The sequence below is a fragment of the Poecilia reticulata genome, linkage group LG1 (assembly GCF_000633615.1).
Source record: "Poecilia reticulata strain Guanapo linkage group LG1, Guppy_female_1.0+MT, whole genome shotgun sequence".
Taxonomy (NCBI): domain Eukaryota; kingdom Metazoa; phylum Chordata; class Actinopteri; order Cyprinodontiformes; family Poeciliidae; genus Poecilia; species Poecilia reticulata.
In genome coordinates, this window is record NC_024331.1 from 18,035,489 (window position 1) to 18,052,450 (window position 16,962).

At 37.1% G+C, this 16,962-nt stretch overlaps 1 protein-coding gene across 2 annotated transcripts; it reads right to left on the bottom strand.

Moving 5' to 3' along the window:
- Positions 1-141: 141 nt before the first annotated feature.
- Positions 142-13,113, bottom strand: gucy1a1 (guanylate cyclase 1 soluble subunit alpha 1). Of its 2 annotated transcripts, XM_008411550.2 has the most exons (8): positions 12,573-13,113; positions 12,271-12,338; positions 10,656-10,744; positions 9,853-10,568; positions 6,440-6,925; positions 4,204-4,347; positions 1,970-2,124; positions 142-1,717 (listed from the first exon to the last, which is right to left on the bottom strand). In XM_008411550.2, exons 1-8 carry the CDS (start codon positions 12,810-12,812, stop codon positions 1,579-1,581), a joined length of 2,037 nt encoding a protein of 678 aa, XP_008409772.1. In that variant the 5' UTR covers positions 12,813-13,113; the 3' UTR covers positions 142-1,578. The 2 variants fall into 2 exon arrangements, with proteins under 2 accessions (XP_008409772.1, XP_017162627.1); XM_017307138.1 differs by lacking the exon at positions 12,271-12,338 and having other exon boundaries at positions 12,573-12,655.
- Between the last annotated feature and the right edge of the window lie 3,849 nt (positions 13,114-16,962).

Consider the following 16,962-nt stretch of genomic DNA (forward strand, 5'->3'; position numbering starts at 1 on the left):
AACTTTACTTCTGCTTTAGCATTATGCTGTACTTACTGCTTATTTATTTAATAAAAACCAAAATATATTTTCAAGAATCTGTTTTATGAGGCTTTGTGCAAACTGCCTTAATTTCTTGAGTGAACAAAATCAACCACAATATTTCATGACAATATTTATTGCACTTTGATATATAACAATAATTAAAGCACATTGCTGTGAGTGGTAGAAAGACATTCATTGAACTCGTCCTGTGTTATATTTCCTCTGTATATTAAAGGTGTGTTTACAACTCATGTAATAAATATGTTACAGATGTGCACAGTAGGATGAGTACAAATGCAAAAGCATACCTTATTAGGGAACTAATATGAAGACAATGCTTTGTGTCAACAAGCCACACACAGTTAGATAAACACTTCTATTATTCTGCTAGTGGGAGAAATGTCATTCATATATCACTCTAGTCTATTTTAAAGTGAATTATAATCTTTATTTATATGTGTGATTGAAAAATCCTTATCTACTTGGCACATGTCTGTGGCGTTCCCATAAGGCACCTTAATCTGTTCTGCATTAACAGAATTTCATAAAAGTGAATTCTGCATCCTTAAGTATCCTTTTTGGTGGACATCTTTGATTGAAAGAAATCTTGTCAAATATATTATCTTTGTGCTTTGGCAGGTAGAATAAATGTAAAAAATCACATAATTATATAATCACTACCTTAATGTATAAGCTTGAATTGGTGCATTACATTTGTCATGGATGTCAGAACTCAGATACAGGAATTACTTTTAACATTTAGTTTTATTTGAAAGGCACAAAGCCAGTGCAAGTATTATTTTGTGTACTAATGCCATGATTAGCAATTCATTAAAATGTTAAAGGAACCTGCTCACAAACATAAATTGTACAGTACTGTCACAAATGCAAATTTATAGATTGCTTTTGCAACTTTGACTATGTTTTGAATAAGACATTTTCTAACTTACAATTACAACTTACAAGTTGTAATTGTAAGTTCAGAAAGGGTTCCATTGGACTTTCCAACATGGGACTAAAAGATTCTGACGACTGAATACAAATAATCGCACCATTGATTGATATGTGATTGTAAACCAGTTTTTTTTTTAAATGTGCCACATAAACAAATTAGATCTTTGACCATTCATAGTAAAGTCTGTAGCTACATCATAAACATATTTTATAAGTTAATAGTGTGTGCATTTCTGTGCTTTTTTAGTGTCCACATTTATTAGTTTTTACCTCTGTGTTAAAAAAAGAACAAAACAGTCCCAAAGTCTTGTCTTGACTGTCAACTTATCTGATGCGAGCACAATTTTTCCAAAGATCTCAAAATGCAGCGATGACTCATTGTGGAAGAAAGATGAAACAGGTTTATCTCCACAACCACTGCACAAATGGATAATAGCACAGAGAGAACATGTTTGACAATAAACTGACATTTCTATGACTTAAACAGCCGCTGTGATAGTTTCACTTGAAAACAATGAAAGACTCAGAATAAATTATACGATACAACTGTTTTCTTCATTTAACCTTATCTAATATTTTTGGACTTGTAGAAGTTTGGCTTCAGTTTGTCGTCGGTTTTGAAACTTTGAAGGCTGCCTCCAAAAAGTAACAAACACCAGGGATGTCTTCTGGGAAGTTGGCCGGAAGCTCCTGTCTGCTCCTGGGAACAAAGACAAACTCTGGGCGACCTCTCAGCGATCTGGGACGAAGAACATACAAATAAACCATGAGTCTAAAAACAATGTGGCAAATTATTTGACTCAAGAGGATATACAGCTCCCTCCTAAAAGTTAAGTATCTTGTCAAAAGCACTTAAAGGTTTTTTTTCTTTCCATGTCTCTAGTAAAAAATAAATGATACTACACACTGCATATACAAAGGTAAAAGCAATTACTTCAGGGGTTGCTGTAAAAACTCCCTGTGATCATTATTGCTTGTAATGCGTGTTTACCTGTGCGTTGTAGGGCTGACGTTGATTTTTCTCGGCTGGCTGCATGACTCAAACTTGTTTGCCAATGTAACATTATTCCCAAAAAGGCAGTAGCGGGGCATTTTCACTCCAACTACACCCGCCAACACTGACCCACTGTGGAGACCAATTCTCATCTGGAAGACAAGAAAAGATAAGTTCCTGATCACTGCTTGTATGAATTGGGCATCTGCACAGTGTCTATGTATTGGCTTCAACCTACAGCTTTTTGGTTACTTTTCTTTACATTCTATGGTGAGTATTTTTCCGTATATGAATAATAACTGTTTTGGTTTTTTTTTTTGTCTTTTTTTGATGAAATAAATGAAATGGGGAGGATTTGTAAATGCTGATGTTTAAATCCAGCTACAGATTTTAATTTTGACCAGACAACACAAATTCATGTTTTTATAAAAATGCCTTCTTTGGAACCAGTTCATAGTGGCTCTGTCTGTATGTTTCAGAACCATTTTCCAGCTGGAAGATGAAATAATTACTGTTGAGAAATTCTCCCACCCAAGTTGTGGCTCTCTGCACCTCTTCCAAATTTATCAGGTCCCTCTCTGATTAAGCTTCTCTTTGCCTCCTCTGTCAGCTTGAGTCGATGTGATGTCTTGACAGGTATATAGTTGTACCAGGTTTTTTTTTTTTTAAATAAAAATCAATTATTTCACTGCAGTTGTACACTGCTGTGGGTTGGTCTATCACATAAAATCCCTGAAACAGGGCAAAATGTGCAAAGACTCTATTATGCTATTCCAATGCATTGTTTAAGAAGCACATTTTTATACTTTTATTGTAACCAGCAGTTTGCAAAGTGATACTTAAGCAGATTAATGTGAAAATGTAGCAAGTATAATAGCCAAATCTTAATAAAGGGAGGGTACATTTGATATAGATTTAATTTTTTTTATTTGTTTCATGAAACCGGATACAATTTGTTAGCACTCAATGAACATGCTAAATATTTTGAACAGCAGCTATGAAGGTAAGCAATTTCTTAAATCTTTGACCAACTCCACTTAACAACCACATGGACATCATGTCCTACGAAGCTCAGATCAGGGCTCTGGGGAGCTATACTGAAGATCAAACAGTATATTTGAGGTCATGTTCAAGCAGAGGGATGAAGATGGAATCAGTCAAACGTTTATATAATTCTCTAATTATCTTTTTTTTTAGCTTAAGTCTAACTTTTGCATTCTCATTTCCATGTTTATTATTTTAAAAAAATCACTCATCATCCTAACTGTTTAAGGATGTTGGTATGTTAAGTGGACTTCAGAGAGAGCAATAGCAACCACTAAAAATGTCAATGGTGGCATTTAGGATAAATATGTAGCCTGGGAAGAAGTGAATGTGAGAATCCATGTTTTATTTTTAAAAGGTCTTGCCTCTCCCAGGCCAAACAAAGTTTGTTAATATAATATATGTTGCTGGTATTTTCTAGGACCACACAAAGAAGTGATATTGATGCTTCTCCTCCATGCATTTGGTTGCTGTGATTAGCTGCCTGACTGTGTTTAGACATACAACAGGCCACACTTTGCAAGCCTATTACAGAACCAAATCAAACTCAAATATGTGAACTTGCACGTATGGTCAAGCTCAGATTCTAGTAACTATTTCTGATGGTTTTTCCAGCAAAGCTAATAGAAGTTAATAGAAATCAATCTCAGGGTAATTTTATGTTTAAATCCCAGAAAAACATATACTTATTGACAACTACCCTAAAGCTCTTAGATATTCTGTCACACTGAAAAATGTAGAAATACAACTTGTTTTATTTGCATTGATAACTATGGCAAAGCTGATTTTGTTTACGACAATTGTTTATTAGCGTAGAATTTTTTTCCTAAATGAATTAAAGCACACAGATGAAATGCAGAATTCTTCTTCATTTTCCAGTGTGAAATTATGTTTCCCATAAAGACACATTTATTTTATGGTTTTCAGCATCATGTTTACCAGTGGAAGGCCCCGCATTTCACAGTTAACCATTGGAAAAACATTGAAAGTATGAATAACTAATTCAAGATACAATTTAATTTGTTTTTCTAAAACTGAAAGTATTTCAGTAATGACAGAAAACATTTCTAGATCAGAGAAATCTCTGCCTGTTTAAAACTCTTCACATGAACATTCTCCAACTTCACTGCAGTCTGCACAATTAGATTTAATGAGGTGTATTACCGTGATTGGTGCTTGACCCTTACCTGTATCGGTTCTCCTGTTGGCGTCATGACTTCGTCTGACAGCTCCATCATTTTCAGAGCCATGAGTGCAATCTGGACTGCATGAGTCTCACTCTCCTTATGTAAGCCACCAGCCACACAATAGGCATCACCAATGGTCTCCACCTGAAGAGAGCCGAAATGCTGTTACAGTAATTCTGGACTGCTCAGCTGAGACGGAACAAAGCCTCTCAGCAGGTTTTTGTGGTCTGCCCAAGCTGAAGTCAAAAGATTATTTGCACAATTATTATTGCTTGGTTAGTTTGATCTTTCTCCCCCCCTTCAAGCTATTCAAGCTACGTCTGAAAGCAATGTTGAAATGAAGACAATGTAGCTTAAAACAATGATTAATGTCAAGTGGCTGCTCATCAAAACCGTAGCTTCTTGTGTGAAAAAAGAAGAGGTTGGAATACAGCCAAAAGCAAAACTTTTACAAATAACAGTACTAGAGGAATGCTTAAAAGTCAAATGTTACTTCTGTCTTTTCTTCTTGTCATTTGTATAAATCTGGTCTTTTGCTACTTTGACCAGATTAGATAAAACTATTTTAGGGTTATATGCAGAGTGGAAACAGGGGCCTTAAGCATCCTCAAACCATTGCATTTTACAAGACACTTGACAAATGTGCTTCTCTTTCTGTTTTGCTTGTCTGACACTTTGATTACATTATCCAACATTGCTCCAGGTTAGAAGCCGTCTGCAGACTTTACTGTTGTTATAACTAAACTAAGAGTTGACCTTTTAGTCAAAGTAGATTTGATCTATTTTTTTTCTTTTCTCCCAATTAAGTGCAACCACTGATCCAACAAAAATAACCTGAGTACATATAAAAAAATGCTATCAAATCAAAAACATTTAAACCAACGTGGCCGTTTGTAAATTAACAAATTGCATTTACTTGCTAAATCATGAAATGACTGATTAGCCACATTTTCTGTCCAATTGTGCAAGCCATGCTACGGCCAAATTACTGATATAATTTTAGAGTCATGATATCCCTTAAATAGCATGAAGTAGCCTAAAATATCTCAAAAAGCAGCAGTATGTACCGATCAAAGATGTTGAGGAACAGTAGGAAAGCAAAGCTATTAACACTCATCAGTCTGGAAAGGGTAACAAAGTCATTTCTAAGAGTTTGGGGCTCCAATGAATCATAGTGAAAACCATTATCCCTAAATGGAGAAAACATGAAATAGTGGGGAAGTTTCCCAGCAGTGACCAGCCTGCCAAAATTACTCTTAAGAGCACATTGAGGAGGTTACAAAATAACACAGAGTAGTTTAGATAAACTACTGCAGACTTGATCAGTGATTCAACAGTACCAGAGAGACTGGGAAGCAGTGACTGACTGCTGACTAAAACGAACACAAAGGTTTGTCTCAAATTTATGCAGTGGGGAAATTATCCAAAGCACCCCACAGCACATTCACCCTTCAAATGGCTGACAAACAAAACAGAATTAAAGTTGTTAAGTGGAATAGCTGCTCTAAAATTTGAATGACATGATCTGGATTGACTTTAAGGAGGCTGTTAATTGGTAAAAATGCTTCAATGTGGAGAAATTGTACCAATCCTCAAAATTACTGCGCAGAGATGGAAAAGGCCCATTACTTGTTGCGAGGGCAGGTGGAACAGGAGGTTGTAATGTTTAAGGGCCATGAATTTTTCAGAAAAGACTCGGTTGATTTATTTACAGCAATCATCACTTGATAACTGCTTTTTGTATTTACTCGGGTTATCTGTGTTTGGAATTGATATTTGCATAATAATCCAAAACAATAAAATGTTACAAAAAAGCAATAACAGAGACAATCAGCTGGGTAACACTTCCACTGTACCAGAAACAAGAGACTTACACAGACATGCACATTCATTTCTGAACATGTTTTTTAAAGGTCAGTATAATCATTTTCAGACTGAAAAATGAAGTTATTTGCTCTTGTTTACATTCAATAGTATTTTCAAAATTGTTTGTAAAAAACTTGTAGAAAAATGAACAATTACTAGGCTGTGTTTACCTTTACTTAAAAACATAAAATCTGTATTTTTGAAGAGAGCTAGCACAGGCACCTATAAGGTTAATGGTACTGTGATGCCTAATCACATTTCTCCTTACAGCTTTTTGCCACACCTTACAAAACAAACATAAACATATTAGAGTTTTATCCACAGACAGCCACCTAAACAAAATAAAGTACATCCTCTTACTTGAGCATACCTTATACACATCCAGCTCTCCACACTGGTGGTCAAACCTGGTGTACAGCTCATTGAGCATGGTGATCACTTGCATCGGTGTGCAGACCGCACAAACAGCCGTGAAGCCCACTATGTCAGAGAACAGCATTGTAACTTGATCAAACTTCTTGGCCTGAACTGTTTCACCCTGCCACAGCTGCTGTGCCACTTTTCCAGGGAAGATGCAGTAGAGGAGGTCCACCGTCTTCTTTTTCTCCTCCTCCAGGGCCTGGTGAGCATGCTCCAGGGCCGCCTTGGCTTTCCCCAGCCTCTTCTTCAAACCGTCCTGGGCTTTGGCCTGCTCGCCAACCAGGACCACGTCCCGAAGTGCGTTATGGATAGGAATGTCTGACAGGTAGAGGCCGCAGCCCGTTAGCTCCTCCAGCTTGTCTACACACGGTGAACCCAAGAACAAGATGGCATTTGACTCTGAGACGTAAATCATCTGACCTTTAAGGTCCATGAGCTAGGAGGAAAAAGAGAAAGATGACAAAGATTGACTAAGGAGGAACGTGGCTTACACTTTTGTAAGAGACGTGTGTAAAGATCAGCATGTAAGCAGCGTTTCCAGTAAAGCTCCCTGACTTCAGAGGATACAACTACACCCCAAAATGATTAATTTACCTTGTATATTAAGATTTTAAATGTTTTTCATTCAACCAATTGGTTTTATTCTGGTGGGAAATCAGACTGACATTTCACAAAAGATAGTTAATAAATGTAAATTGGGTTTTTATACTGAAAAGCAAACTGTTTTTGTCTATATTTCATCCATAAAATGCAATGTCAAAAGTTGGAATTCCTACTTGGCATGAGCCAAACAGAATTAAGTCGACATCAAGCTGTTAAAATTACTTCCAGTCACAAGACACTTGCTGGTAAAGTAAAAGATTAGCTTACATTTAAATCTTCAAGGGGTATGAATCATTTTCTGATCAACTATGTAAGAAAAAAATAATAATTTTCTCTTTTGGCCTCCATGTATTTAGATTATCTAACATACGATGTAAATACACTTAATTTTATGACTGTGTGTAAATATAAACACGAGAGAAACTCAACCCAAACATGTCAAATTCAAAATTTATAAAACCACAGCTGGATATGGGTTTCTGTCGGTCGCAAGTTTAGAGGGCTAAATCCTCGATTTATATTCTAATTCAAAGTACCTTATCAGAGGGACTTTTCACTAACCGCATCGCAGCATTGCCAGGGGAGATGTCATTAATTCACTAACGAACCACTGTAGTCCAGACTGATTTTTTGTCTCAGCAGCATGTAGATGAATTGATGTTATATTTGGTCCAGACATCAAAAGTGGACATTAATAGTGCTTGTCTGCCGGCTGAATTATACCTCTGCTTTTCATCCCTCACTATCATTAAGGTTACATTTGCTCTGATGAAGAATACACTGATCTATTCTTCTCCTTACAGCCTGTGATGACTTGCAAATTTGCAATTCTTTGTAGGGTGATTTTCTGCTTTTCGTGATTTTCATACAGATGAGAATTTTGATTTTTTTTCCAGTTTAAGTTTGATTTTTTTCAAAGGTTTCTGAGCACATACCAGTGAAAAAGCATGTCAGCAAAATGACGTCTGTAAACTGTGTGCTATGTGGTAGGATTATAAAACTGAACTTGTTGATTAATGTTATACAAAGGTATGTGTTAAGGTTTGTTATACTTTCTCATGGGATATCCAGCATTGTCTCCATTTCTTGGTACACCTGAAGTAAAAAGACTCTAAATATATCCATGTTTTCCTGTATTAATCTGACATTGGGGCATTTTGCTGCAGTTCTCTTAACAGTGAGGCTTTCAGATTTTATTACTTCCCATCTTCCTCTTTCAGTCTTGTTTGATACAATTCCAGTTGGTTTAAGAATTTTATTGCTGTGACTGTATATTTTGGTTTTCGTGAGCAAATATAATCTTGCAGCTATTTTCTGGCCTTTAATTTAACAACTGGCATGTCCTCTTCTCCTTCCCCTTTTGAAGAGAGCCTCAGAGAAAATGAACTTTATAATGCATTTCATTTTCCTAGAGAACAACTACTATTATTTCTATTTGGGAACCGATACTCTGATCAAGTTTAATACTCAAAGTTGATACGTCTTGAATTTTGCACAGACAGACCGAAAATTTTCACTTCTAAAAATATATTTTGTTTTTGTTTTGAATGTCATTGCAAAGTTGCAAAACAATTATATCAATCTAAGCATTTGTTATTTTTGATAGGCTCGTGTGTGGGCGGTGAAGCAGAGCAGCAGGAGTGTTTTCAAATTGCAACATAATTCAGGTTAATTGTGTCACTTCCACTGACATCGCAGTCGTATTTTTACACCGGGGAGCTGCCGGTAACACAGTATTGACTCCAGATGAAAGACACTGCTGTGTCTGCTCACTCACCCACTCACAGATTTCCACCTGTTTTACACCACCGTCACGTTTACTCGTTGATGCTTTTTTTTGTTGTTGTTGCTTGTCAGGGTGACCGATTGCTGTGCACTCTTGCTGAAATAGCACCAGCATGGCTCTGCATTTGATGGGTAAAATGCTTTGACATTTGCTTCTGATCTCCACTGGGGGTATAATGTTGATCTCCACCTCGGGACAAGTGTGCTCAAGTACAACACTAATAGGCTTGACTGCTTGTAAACAGCTCCATTTTTTTAAACCCTATGTCTCTTTCCTTTTAATATCAACATAACCATGAGAATATTTTCAGCCTCATGAATCAAGAACGTCCCTTTTTTTTTAGCAGAGATGCATCAATCAGAATCCTGTGGCCAGTTACCAAGCTCCGGTTCTTGTAAAGCTTTGACCCGATGATGTTATTTTTATTGTGTTGTAGTTTCTCTTACAATGTTATAAAAACAGCCTTCAAAATATTCCCTTAAAGTCTCTACTCCTAGTAGTGGGTTTTAATTATTTGTAACGGGAGAAGAATCGTGCCACTGTATGTGATTACACTTTTAAGCTACTGTCTTTAGCATCTCAAACTAGCAATTAGCACAGTTAGCAATGCTCACATTATTGAAAGAGTGATCTCTGGGTATGCACGCTAGAAAATGTAGAACATCAACAAAACCGCAACAAAAATGAATGAGTTTCAACATGAAAAAATACAATACACCTTTAAACAGCTTCTTACATCTCTTTGCTTTCTCTGAACTCATTTTAAACATCTCGCCAATCCTGTATAGCTATTTTTGTTACTTCTTAGTAATGCCTTCCACACCAAGGAAGGAGTATGATTGCTATCATCTAGTGCTTTCACTGATCAGAAAAGAAAGTATGTTTTTAATCAACTAGTCAGGGCAAATCAATCTAATCCCACTTAACACTTGATTTCTAAGTGAGTCTCTATCATTTAATTTACATCTACATACCTTCCCTGTGTTGTCTGCAGTAGGGACTCCATGCTTGATCCGAATGATAAATTGTGCATTTAGCATGGTCAGAATACCCTGAAAGGTGCATTTGATCTGTGGGGAGACAATGGAGAAGTATTCTTGGAAGGTCGAAGACCGTCTCTGTCCATCCTTCCTAAACAGTCTCTTTCTGAGCCCATGTCCTATTTGAACCAGAACCATGTCTTGGTCAAGTATCAGGTGGAAAGGGAATATAGTGGAGAACAAGGAAGTAGGGAGGGTCCCTGCTGAGGTAGCCCGGAGTGGACTGGGGCTGAGAGTTTTAGCATCCTTTACTACAACTGTGTACAGGAGACTGGGCTGAGGGCTGGACTGCAAAATGGTGTCTTTAGCATTGGGAGGATCCTTCAAAACATCCACAGTAGTGTTATACAGCAGACGTGCAGCAGCTTTGATGACACCAGGGAAAAAAAGCTCAGTGGAGGGGCGGGGGTTGAAGAAATAGACAGTAAGCAGGTCCGGATCCTTGTCCAAGCACAGCACCGATGGTTCGTTTACACAATTGTCTCTGTCCGGGTTGGGCGGCACGCTGCTCTGTTTCAACAAGACGTTGAAGCTGTTGAGGAAGTCGTGCAGCGCACCCCCCACCACCCTTAGAATGTGCTTGTCCTCCTCATAGCACATATTGAAGATTTCCTCGCCGAGAGCAATTTCCAAAGCCTCCATTGGGATTGCTGTCAAACACATGAGGAGAAACAGATGAAGATATGACGCAACCCATCATTGTTGTGTGAGCCGTCCTTTGCCAGGATTGTCAGTACCTGTTTTGGTCGAATAACTGTTCATCATCTCAAGCAAATGCTCCAGTTCATCACTGCAGTTCTGGTAGTGAGCACAGCAAGCTGCTGGACTGAAAAGCCCACAAATAACATATTCAGTCAGGAGTAGCTAAGCTCAGGTAAGCATGTTTTTACTGGCAAGTAAACAGACTGGTGGCCATCGTCAAGGTATGTAAAGTTTTTAAAACAAAGATTTTCCCTCACACTGTTAATTACAGTTAACAGTTATTTAAGTCCAAGTTATCTTAAGTGATCTGGAGCATAAATTCAGATGTTTTCAGAACTCAAACAACCATGGTGTAGAACAGGAGCCATATCAAGATCACCAATGTCTTCAAATGGCTGGTTCTGGCAGAACATATTGATAAAACTACCCACTAACAAATTGTTAAAATATTAATTGATGGATGTCTCAGAATTCAATGAGTACTTCTTGAAATTAAATTATGTTGAACAGTTTTACACACTGATTTAACAGTGTGCAGATTAAAAACTGTGTTGATTTGAATAATAAAGTAATATTTAAGTACATAACTATTGTCTTATTTATGCCCTCCTAGTTCTTCTGATGTCTAGAAGGCTAAGTAAACTTCAAACAACTTTAGGTGTTCTTGTTGTTTTGTCAGCTGGGAACTGTGAAACTATTGAGTACAAAGAGAGCTCTCCATAATTAACCAGATAACACATTAGTAATACCTTTAGTTTTACTCAGAACTGTAAAACTATAAAATATTTTGAGAAGAATTAACTTGTTTCTTTTATCAGTCTAGTTTTTACTAACTATGTAAATAACAATAGAAACATGCCATTTTATATGTTTTATTATTTAGCATAATTATTGCTTTTCTATTTTACAAAAAAATAAATAAATAAATCAAAGCATAGATGTGAAAATACTGCGAACATATGAACCCTTGTTGCCGTTATGTGATCATTCAAGGTTATCAGATGATGAGAATCTCTTACCATTTTGTGCTTACCACTCATACAATAAAAACTCTTTCAGAAATTTTTTATCAAATGTTTTTTCCAGTTCAACTCCTCCAAATATTTGCTATATCATGGCATCTAAGTAGCTGCCTCAAATGTACCAAAACACCACTGAAACAGTGTAGCAGGTAAGTCAGAGCTAATTGAATGTGAAGAAATAACACTTTCAGATCAATGTCCAATTCTGATCCTGAGTGAATAGTGTTTGTGYGTGCGTGTGTGYGTGYGTGTGTGTGTGYGTGTGYGTGTGTGTGTGTGTGTGTGTGTGTGTGTGYGTGTGTGTGTGTGTGTGTGTGTTTCATTTCCTCTAGGTGGAAAAAAGCCATTTCTTTTTTTACTCCCAGTATCCATAGCAGCCCCACTCTGTATCCCCCCTTATTGTTATTATGCTCATTAGTGCCAGTCTGGTAGTGAGACTGACAGGAAGAATTTGTGATGTATTGGGAAACAGATGATCCAAATGAGCTGCAGCTTCTTATGTCGTGAGAGGTAAGAAGCTGTTGAGGTGGATTAGGCACAGCAAAGATTTTTCAGATAGGAAATGCATGCAGTGAATACAGTCTGCTGTGTTTTTCAAAAATACAAATGAAAAATAAAGACAAGTTACCTCCCAGAGTCCCTGCTGTGATCTGCTAGTGTCATCATTCTTTGGAGAGCAGTGTGCAACCTTTGAAACTGTATCACAAAGTGTCCAGCAAGTTAAAGGTTATAAAATGGTAGAGACTTGAATTCAATTGGTTTAATCATATCAGGATTACAGAATTTCCTTATTTAGGTTTGTACAGGTACTAGGGTCCCTGCTTTTTCTACAGAAATGCGACAAATAAAAAATAAGAAAATAAAGACAGTTAATTTTTTTTCTGTTTGGTTACATGAGACGCAAAATCATGCATGTTATTATTAAGTTACCTCTGGACATGCCAATTTTCGGATGCTGTCGCCAAGTGTGTGCAGGTTAACTTTGGCTCTGCTTGTCTTCAGTCGAGGTGCAGACTGGCTTATTTTTCCATGCACGTCCTTAGAAATAGGCGATAAATCCGCAGCGTCAAGTGAGCGCTCCTCAAAGTCTCCGAGCTCATCGTTTCTGGCGCTGCCGGAGAACGGGCACTCTCCTGATAGCTTCAATTCTTTCAGTTTAGCGCAAAACATCTTCCCCTTTTCTAAGCGAACAATCTTCTGGCTGCACTTGAGTATTATCTCATTTCAGAGGGGGGCAGATGTGACCGAGCTGCTGCGCTCTCTGCGAGCATCCCCATCATCTCGTCTTGCTCATCTGGATACCTCCGTACTCCGTCTAGGTGCAAATTCAAATCATCACCAAAAGCACATCCCGAGAGCGCATACAATATTCATTGGGAAGCTGCATGGGCAGCTGATGGCAGGGAACCAGCGTTGCCAAAAGCCAATGAGCAAGTAATGAAAAAGAGCGGCAGGCCAATCCATGCGCAAAAGGGGCTGGTGTAGGCTATCTGAGGAACCTATCAGCCATGAGAAATTATTTCCAACCCACTGGTCGCATGCAAGATTTTTCTGTTCTCAACCCAGATGAACAACTGAACTGGAGGCTACCAAACTGGTAATTATGAACATAAATGTAGCAGTGTGTTCAGCTGGATTCAAGATTATTATTATTATTATTATTATTATTATTATTATTATTATTATTATTATTATTATTATTATTATTATTACTGAAAAAGTTTGCAACAAAACTTTTGATTGTTCTGGGATCAAGCTCCACATCATTCGAGCAATTTCAAGAGTAACTCATCCTCCCGAAAGACCTTCAGTAATTTTTGACTTTTTAGATTTGGTTATGTCTCTTTTTTTGAATCCATCTGGCCTAAAGAAAAGAAGTAACCTAATAATTATGCATGCTTTTATGTAGCGTGTTGAGGCCTCCACCACCCCTCCCCTGCAACACATACAGACATCACCTTAAATCCATTAAACATTCAAATTTATCCAGCTTGGAGTTAAAATAAGCCTAAAAATGATACGTTCAAAATATTAACTTGTATATAGCACTTGTGTACACAGTATAATATGTTGAGCAGGAAATTAAAAAATAACTTCCGCTTTTGTGAGGTTTGCTAATCACCCTGCAGACAATCCGCCTTTGTGTAAATAAAACATATGAAATTCCCTAAAATGCAAATGTGTTGGACTGATCAGACCAGATAGATGAATGAATGAATAAATGGCATAGCCTGGCCAAAGTTGCTGAAGGACAGTAAACAGATGTGTAGCAGGTGAATTACTTATGAATTACTTTCCAAAACTCCAACATTCATTCGTTCAAAAGTTAATGGGCTGCAAAGAAACATGCCTGAACTTGGAGCAACCCACGCTGACATCCTGCTACAGTGACCTAGTTCTTTCCTTCTGACCTGCTAAATTCTTCTGTTGAAATATCCCCCAAGCTATTCCAATAAAATTACATCTCATGAAATATTCCATGTAATAGGTAAGACGAAACATTAAAACATAAACTCATACATGCTACTATACCAGCCACAAGCAAACTCTTAGAGTGTTGCCATTACGTTTTACAATAACATGTCATAGATTTTCATATTTGTCCAATAATTGAAATGAAAATTTGCTTCCTTGTCCCATCTTTTCACAGCAGAGCAGAAGGTCTGTATTGTAGATAATCGTGACAAATGTCTTTGATCAGATTAGCGCAGCTGTTGCTGTCTTCTTCGGGTCCTGGTGGGAGGCAGTTCTTGCAGATGGATCCCTGAGACTCGAGAACAAACTTCGAGATACACCTCAAGATAGAACCAGCAGGCCTTCAAGAGGAAAATGCAAATAAGAGGTTGATTTGCATCAAATTACCTGATGGAGTGCCCTGCAGGAGATCTGGAGGGTGTCCTTCAAGCAGAGGAAGAGAAATGTGAAGCTGCAGGAACATTTAGGCATTAAAAGTACTCTGCTTTGATCTCATTAATTTGTTGAAAACGGGTGATTTTGCTAAACGAACAAGCTTACTTAAAAAAAAGGGGGTTAAGCTAGTGCTTAGTAAATAAATTGGACTCAGTCACTGGCTGTTTGTAGATAGATTTATTTGCCTGGAGCCAGCAGGAAGCTGGGATATTTCTTTAAATACCACATGGTTCTGTTCTGGTTTCATTTAATCAGATCAGAGGCGTTTGTTTCCTGACAAACGCCTCTGATCGCAGACATGAACATAAAACTGTTCATGTCTGCGTTTGAAAACTCCTGAAGGTTTCTGTGCAACTGAGGAATCATTTTGGTCGTAGACCTCCACCAGAGTGTCCTGGTCAGTGGATTTATGTAGTGATGCTTGTCCTTTGGTTAGTCTGTCCTGCAGCATGTCTGAATTGCATTCTGGTAATCAGCAATGATTTGGTTTTCTGTATGAACCAGGCTCCCATTCTCAGTTGATTAAGTCACACTTAAAATTCAATTGCTGTTCTGTTATGCTTTCAGACTGGTAGGAAAGTCCTTGATGTTGTGAACCTTTAATGCAAAAGAAATGTAGAGAATTTTTGTGTTGCACTCTGAGGTAATACAGTAGTAAATCAAAAGTTTGCACCTCCTCACAGATTTCTTTTAGTTGTCACATTTAAATGTTTCAGATCACAAAACACACTTTTATTATCAAAGATTACCTCATTTAAAAAAAGCCTTATTAAAATGATGAAGGGTGACAGACAATGAGCTATATGCTTCTATTCACTCCTTTTTGATTGGCTATGGTGTCCTATATTGTGCTTCCCTTAATTTTTATTTGATATTGTGAGATGTATAGTATTATGCAACAAGTGGGTAGCTAGGTATTATTTGTAGGGCAAACACCTTATCAGTGTTTCTCTATATTTTAATCATAATGGATTCCACATTTAAAATGCTCTAAAAATCTGAACATTTGACTCTGGTAAAGAATTTACTCGGAATTCACATTCAAAAACTTCTGAGTTACTCTGATTGGTTTATCTACTTCCCCCAGTCCTGGGTAAACCATGACCTGAGTTCATTTATCAGAATGTGGAGGGGCTGTTGGTCCGGCCCAACTTACTGGCTAAGGTTTTCAACCTACAACATGGGCTAATGTGACAAACATTTCACATTAAATCAATCAAAAAGGGATTTAAAACAATAACTTCACTTAGTAAACATGTAACACTTATGTGAAAATTTGTTTTCCATTTTTTTTAACCCTGTAGACCTTACAGGATAGAAGGAGGGTGGTGTCTATCTCCAGCAGTCATTGGGCAAGAAGCCAGGATTTTAGAGACACACAGCTATGAATTTATGCATTATCTCATAATGTTTTAGAAGAATCCATTGGCAAATAAATTAACTTGAATGACAAAATTACTCATCACTCAGGACGTACTCTACATACATGTCCTGAGTGATGAGTGATTCACCAACTTTATGATCAGTTAGTAAAAGTATGAATGTAGAACATATAGCTACCATAAATGAAACATGGTGTTACTATATTTAACGAGGTAATGAGGGGATCTATTGGCATTGAAAACTGTTCAAAGCTTTTTCAACATAGTTCCACATAATCAGAGCTGTTTCTTATTGTTCTGGAACTATTCTGACTAAAATCTTATTCTTCATATTGTAAAAGTTACATTCAGGCCAGACAAGGCCAGTGTGCAATTCTGCTGCCTCTTCATGGTCACTGAAGTCTATTTTTGATCACTTAAATTACCTAACCATTATGAAAACATTTCCTGAACAGTGTCTAATTGCCCAAATATTTCTTGCTCTTGAGATAATATTAAACTCACACAGACTGAACTAATCAGTGACATGATAAAATGTGGTTGTGATGGTTGATATACTGCTCAAAGACAGATTTATGGATTTGTACATTTGAGCAAAACAGCTAAAGGAGTACATTGTGTAAGGCACACTGTATTAGAAATAATTTCAGTCATTTAATATAAAAAGAAAGAAAGAACAGCAAATATTCTTGAACTCCCAATTCTTGAGTTGGGGTAAAAAAGTGTATAGAGGGAGAAAAGAGCTCACAAAAATGCTTTTTATGTAATTAAATGCAGAGATATACCATGAGCATATATATTAACATACAATGAAATATAGAGATATTTCAGTAAATAAATCAATCAATTATTAATTCATGTAAATTGTAATTACATGGTCATAAATCATGGAATATGCCTTGAATTAACAAATATATACTATGAAAAAGTATAGATTTTAAATATTTAATCTAATGTTTTATTGTCCCGTGGTGTAACACATCATGAATATGCTTCTGAGTCAGAGGTTGGAACTAACACTGCAATCA

Excerpts from the sequence above, each read along its gene's own strand:
- gucy1a1 (XM_008411550.2), bottom strand. The coding sequence starts at position 12,812 with ATGTTTTGCGCTAAACTGAAAGAATTGAAGCTATCAGGAGAGTGCCCG. Across the intron at positions 12,339-12,572 it reads GAAAATTGGCATGTCCAGAG|TTTCAAAGGTTGCACACTGC; the intron begins GTAACTTAATAA and ends TTTGTGATACAG. Across the intron at positions 4,348-6,439 it reads GAGAGCTGGATGTGTATAAG|GTGGAGACCATTGGTGATGC; the intron begins GTATGCTCAAGT and ends GGCTCTCTTCAG.